A 6,978-nucleotide genomic window follows, 5' to 3' on the forward strand; every position below is an offset into this window, starting at 1 on the left:
CTCTTTTCCCAAAAAAAAAAAAAACAAAGAACATTGCTTAGGGCCTGCGTGCAGCAGCACCTGTTTGGCCGAGGTTGGAGGCAACTCCACCACAGAAATTGTTGAGTATGTTGGGAACCTGTGGGTGGAAGGTGAACACTAGATTCAAGCAATTGTTGTTATTAAGTTCAGTAATGGCCTTGCAACAGGTAGATTGGAGTGAACTGAGGTTTGGGATACTATCCCCACTGGAAATGGAGTTGATTATCTCATGGGCACACCCTTCTATGCTTTGAAAGGATGACCAGCATGGCTGTACCAACTCTGGTAATCGCTTAGATGGTAGGAACCCTCCTAGAAAAGGGCTCCTTGACAAAGGTTCTTGCAAGGTAACCAAATCAGAAATACTAGTTGAAGTTGCAGCGTATGTTGACATGCTTATGCATGCAACAATCAATAGTAACCTACTCATGATCAGTACTCCTGATTTACTCATCCTTCTTGCAGCTGCTGCTGCTGCTGCTGCTGCTACTGCTGCTAGAACAAGAAACAATGCTTGTTTTGCAATTAGGGTTGCTTGGATTGCTAACAAGGGTGGGACACATTTATAGGATTGTGATCAAGTGGTGTCAGTAAATACTTGATAACTGTTGCTTTACTCTCCTGTGGTTTTCTTTTAATTAAGGGAATTAAATCAATTAATGGTATGGAGTAACTGTTTATGGGTTAAGGAGGGAGCCCTATTAAATTGGTAACCTTCCCGTACTGGTTACACAGCAAGGGTGCCAATCGGTTGGGCCTAATTGTTTTCTTTTATTTTAGGGTCTGGCACTCTGACTGATCCATTTAAGTAATCAATCCTCATAGACTAAGCATGATCAGATGATCTAACTTATAAACAGTCGATCCGGTAATCTTAAATTGGACTAGACAGGCCTTAGATGGGCCTTAAAGCTATTTATTTCTAAATGAGCCATAAATGGGCTACTGAGTCAGTTGTCTCCAAAAAAGCTCTTAAGGGTCGGGTTCTTAATCAGTCAGTCCCGGTTAGACAACCATCTGGCTAGACCATCGCACTAGGAACGGCAGAATATTATTCTGTCCAAATATGAACCTGACACATAATAAACGGTCTAGACCGATCTCAAGTTCTCCCTATTAGGCTCAATTGGGATAACCAGTGTAGGCCTTGAACTTGCCAAAGCTAACACATCATGCACTTATTTCAAACTAGATAAAGGGAGGTTGTGGCCAATAGTTAGTATGCCCCCTTTTAACTTCTAATATTACCCTTCCGTTTGGTTGCAATAGAAATTTAAAGGGAAGGGGAGTGAAATTTTCATACTTTAAAAAGAAATGTTTACAATAATTACTGCATATGATTTTATAAGCTACTTAATTTTTTTAACCATTTTAGTAATGATATATTTTACATGTAAATTTTAGTTTACATATTATAGCAAAGGGTTTTGGATGCAAAGTAAAGTGAAATTTTATAATAAAATATGAAACGATTTGAAATTAATGTTAAAATCACAGGGATAATGATTACATATATTTCTTTTTCAAGTATAAAAATCTCACTTCCATTCCCTTTAATTCCCCTTACAACCATACATAGCCTAAGTTTTTTCTCCTCTTCAATTCCTACACTTTAAAGCGCCCATTCTTCTCCAATGTAGGCAAGCTTGCAAATCTTGATAGACACTAACCAGCTTCGGTGTCGGATCTTCCTCCTTGTATTACAAAAGTGCAGAGCGAAACAACAATGTATGTATTGAACACTAATGGTCCTAGTACATCATTGAGAGGGGTGAATCATTGGCCTTTAAAAAACTTTCTTTATGATAGCAATCACACATGCCGCCACCTAGATTAAGGTCTAAGACCCATAAGTCTGCCCCTTTCACCCGGATAGGGGTTGGATAAGGCAAAGGTTTGAATCAGAGTCTAAGTAAGACAAAATTTACATGTTGGGAATATTGTACACACTCAATCCCACGCAGCCAATGGCCAATCTCTTTCTATGTAGACCATCTGCTAGGTTAATTAGTATTGCTAACTAAGCCGGGATACTTTACTCGGCATATGTGAATGCCGAAAAATCCTAGGTTAGGGCTATTAGCCTAACCTGGGTCTGCAAATGCACAAAATAACTACATATTAATAATCTATGTGCAAAAATATATAACTAAATATATTTTTGTAATTCATTGCAAAATTAACTCAGGGACGAGATGATATAAGGAGTGAACATATGGATAAGAATTGAAGTCCAATACAAGGAGGTTGATATGGATAAATCGGACCACCAATTAAATTTGATCTATGGTCAATCAATCTAGGAGACACTAAATATTAGCCACATCATCCCTCCAAGTGGCTCAAAATAGGTGTATTTTGGGTTAAGTCTAACTTGATGGCATATGCTATCTTTAATATCAATTTATGGTAAACAAGAGGAAATAAGACCAGGAGGGGGAGGGATATTAAGGGTAGGTTACCACTATAACAGGGATCCTCCTTCCTTGCTTATAAATGGTGAATTAATCCATGCCATTAATTCCCTTAAATTAAAAGAAAACGAATAGAAAGTAAAAGAAACAGTTTCAAGTATCTATTAACACCACTTAACAACCCTATAAATTTCCCAGTCTCATGATCTTAGCAATCCAAACAACTCTGATTTCAAAACCAACCTTGCTTCTAGTTCCAGCATCAAGGATGAATAGATCAGGAGTGATGAGTGGGTTACTATTGATTCTTGCATGCACAAGCATGTCAACTTATGCTGCTACTTCAACTACTACTTCTGACTTATCCAAGGTTACACTGAAAGTACCAATTGCAGGTTTAGATACACCTTTCAAAGGAAACCCATTCATTGGAATCCTACCACCTGGGCTTAATCCAAAGGTACAGCATTGCTGGTTATCCCTTCACAGCACAACAGGGTGTGTGCAACAGATATTTAACTTCCTTTGGCTTGCCCCACCAAACCCTCTTACACTGGAATCTGATTGTTGCAAGGCCATTACTGAAGTTAACAACAATTGCTGGCTTGTAATGTTCCCTTTCTACCCACAACTTCCAAACATACTCAACGGTCATTGTGTTAAAGTTGGAGGAATTGCACCCAATGTCGGCCCAACAGATGCTGCTGCACCCAGCTCTTAGATTTACTGCTGCTTGCCCAATAATACTCTTTTTTTTTTTTTTTTATGGAAAGCCCAATAATACTCTAATAGTATTATATGTTAGTTTTAGAACCTTTTTTTATATAGGTATGCCTATATAGGATTTTTGGGGGGATGGGGGGGTGGTTGGGAATATATATGTGAGGCCCACAAATTTTCATTGCAGACAATTTTCTTTGTTTCTTTTAATATTTAGTTGTTAAATTTTCATTGCAGACAATTTTCTTTGTTTCTTTTAGTATTTAAGTTGTTTTTTTATCCACACTTAATCCACATCTCTCATTTTATTTCAATAGGGAAAATTCACTTTTCCTATCAATTAAATGAGGCCTTAGATCGAAATATCAGCATAAAGTTAAGAAATTATAAGTTCATCAACCATTGACACGTATTTATTTATGGAGATATTTTTCTGTAACCTTGGTTGGTGAAGGAAAAGGATGTAATTTTACTTTCTTATTTTTGGCCTTTTTAATATGACACATTTTTTTCTATAAAAAAAAAATGACACATTTTTTAAATGAAAGTAAATATTGTCATTTCATATGTCTACTTGAAAAATGTGTTCTTAATCACTTTCAAATAAATTTGAAAACCCTTTTTAACCTCTATGTTAAATAACTTTTGAAAATAAAATAAGGGACAATAAAAAAAGAAGGTTACAATTTCTCACTTCAATATTTTTGGTGACAACAATATGCATTCTTAATTTATTATTGGGACCGTATACTTGTAAGAAAGTACTATAATGGAAACATTCTAACTACAAAAATTTACAATGAGAAGTGTGAGGACTTTGTCGATCCAATACCCACATCATCCTCAAGCTCATCCCAAAATGGAAGTTTTCCATTTGGTAGACATAAAACTTTAGATAATGTAAAAATTAAGTAGCGTGTTAAAGGTTGAAAATGTAGAGAATATATCTAGTGGGAGAGAGTTCTCTAAGCAAGCCGCATAGAGCTAGGAGCATAAAAATGAAGTGTGAAAAAATAATTTCATACATAGACAAGTACCAAGATCATTTCATGTGAAGATGAGAGAGATGAAAAGAGTGTGCTTGTGTAACCCCCTTGCGACTTAGAGAACATTTTCTCATATTTAATACTACATTTGAAAATTTACATGCAAGAAGGGTAATTCCATAATTAGATGTATGGTGGTTTTGAACAATTAGATTTTGAACGTGGCTAATCCATTGCACCCATGCATCTAATGTTCGACATGTCCATATCTTCAACCAAAACAATGTCCTTGTTAAAATGGAAGTTCTAATTGGTAAACTTTGACACATAGCTTATATAGTTATATTCACATTTGGTTCGGGAGTTCCTTCAAGCAGGGGTTCAGATGCATGGGGTATCAGGAGGAAAACTTTCTCTTATGAAGAGAGTAGTTATTTGCTACCAATAAAAATGAAGAAGTTACTCTTCTCGTATGCCATATTGTTGTCATCTGTCCTATTCTTACCTATGATGTAAGAATTTGGATCCGCTACAAGTATTTCACCTAGATGTATATGTGAGGATTCAAAAAATTTCCCTTTTCCTTTTATATGTACCCTTCTTCACCTTTTTAATGGTAGAAAATGGGATGGGTGTTGGATCTTCACATATATATCCAAGTGAATATAAGTGCAACAGATCCAAACTAATGATATAAAACGAGGGTCTATACACCATTACCTTTGTTCTTGATTAATGAAAACATCCTTGGCAAATACTTTCGCAGTGGCTCGTCTTTCATAAATCCAAGAATTTCACCTCTGCCTATGAAATACAAATGCCCCCTACTGTCTCTGTTAATCATTACTCCGATCCCGAAGGCCAATGCAATAGGACCGAAATCTTATGATGTTATCTTATGCTGATTTATCCAGAGCGTAGGCTTGCTTTAAGCACTCTAATTTCTTCAAAGTAACAGCGTCGGAGGCATGACCCGGCCAATTAAGGCCGGGAGCGCATCACCGACAGAAGGGACGAGACAACTGGTACACACCTTAAGGCGGACCGATCGGCCCATCCCAAAGTCCTACTATGAGCTTTTTAACTGCAACAACTTAAATATATGCTATTGGAGCTGGAATTACTGCGGTTGTTGGCACCAAACTTGCTCTCTAATGGATCCTCGTTAAGGGATTTAGATTATATTCATTCCAATTACCAGACTCCAAGAGCCCGGTATTGTTATTTATTGTCACTACCTCCCCGTGTCATGATTGGGTGATTTGCACGCCTGCTACCTTCCTTGGATGTGATAGTCGTTTCTCAGGCTCCATCTACGGAATCGAACCCTAATTCTCCGTCACCCGTCACCACCATCGTAGGCCACTATCCTACCATCAAAAGTTGATAGGGCAGAAATTTGAATGATGCATCGCCAGCACAAAGGCCATGCGATCGGTTGAGTTATCATGAATCATCAGAGCAACAGGCAGAGCCCGCGTCGACCTTTTATCTAATAAATGCATCCCTTCCAAAATTCGAGGTTTGGTACACATATTAGCTCTAGAATTATTACGGTTATCCGAGTAGCAAATACCATCGAACAAACTATAATTGATTTAATGAGTCATTCGTAGTTTCATAGTCTGAATTAGTTCATACTTACACATGCATGGCTTAATCTTTGAGATAGGCATGCATATGACTACTGGCAGGATCAACCAGGTAACTTTTCTTCTAGACGCCAAAGCTCCGCATGAACCACATCCCCACAATTGTGCATTGGATAACATTGCTCAATACGTTAATGGCAGTCTATCGTTCTTGTGCAATGAGTCACAACCAAAAGATTCAACAGGACACACACATCCAACTTGCCCCACAAAATGTCCCACATCCTAGAGCACAAACAATGCACATGCACCACTAACACAAAGAAAATTGACATATGCATCATATTCCAAGCCAACTCACACACCACCACAAGGGCAGGCAAGAGAGACTGAATGAGATTGAAGGGGCAACATCTTTCCATCCAGCTAGGTAAGTAACACAAGAACCATTTTCATACTCTTGACAAAGACACTTTTGGCCCATTGCAACCCATAGAGGTATCCGTGCTTAGTGGTTCAATGCACAAGCAAAGAGCCCACAACTACAAGAAAACCAATAGCCACTTACATGCATTGCGTCCACTACCGACACAATCTTGCCAGTAGTCATATGGATAGGAATTAAAGTCCAATACAAGGAGGGTGATATGGATAAATCAGACCATCAAATTTCATCAAAGGTCAAACAAATCCAAGAAATACGACACTGAATATTAGCCGCATCATCCCTCCAAGTGGCTCAAAATAGCTGCATTTTGGGTTAAAGTCTAACTTGATGGCCATTAGCTATCTTTAATATCAATTTATTGCAAACAAGAGGGAGTAAGATCAGGAGGGGGGAGGGGATGTAGTTAGTAAGGGAAGGTTACCGTTATAACAGGGCTCCCCCTTCCTTGCCCATAAATGGTTAATTAATCCATGCCATTAATTCCCTTAAATTAAAAGAAAACGAATAGAAAGTAAAAAAAACAGTTTCAAGTATCAATTAACACCACTTAACAACCCTATAAATTTCCCACTCTCATGATCTTTACAATCCAAACAACTCTGATTTCAAAACCAACCTTGCTTTAGTTCTAGCATCAAGGATGAAAAGAGCAGGAGTGATCATGAGTGGGTTACTATTGCTTCTTGCATGCACAAGCATGTCAACTTATGCTGCTACTTCAACTACTACTTCTGACTTATCCAAGGTTACATGGAAAGTTCCAAGTGCAGGTTTAGATACACCTTTCAAAGGAAACC

General features: G+C 37.8%; 1 protein-coding gene across 1 annotated transcript; it reads left to right on the forward strand.

The window, feature by feature from the left end:
• Positions 1–2,721: 2,721 nt before the first annotated feature.
• LOC122080054 (egg cell-secreted protein 1.4-like) lies at positions 2,722–3,156 on the forward strand. Its single transcript, XM_042646922.1, has one exon. It carries the CDS (start codon positions 2,722–2,724, stop codon positions 3,154–3,156), a length of 435 nt encoding a protein of 144 aa, XP_042502856.1.
• Positions 3,157–6,978: the final 3,822 nt, after the last annotated feature.

The sequence above is a fragment of the Macadamia integrifolia genome, chromosome 5 (assembly GCF_013358625.1).
Source record: "Macadamia integrifolia cultivar HAES 741 chromosome 5, SCU_Mint_v3, whole genome shotgun sequence".
NCBI classification, from domain to species: Eukaryota; Viridiplantae; Streptophyta; class Magnoliopsida; order Proteales; family Proteaceae; genus Macadamia; species Macadamia integrifolia.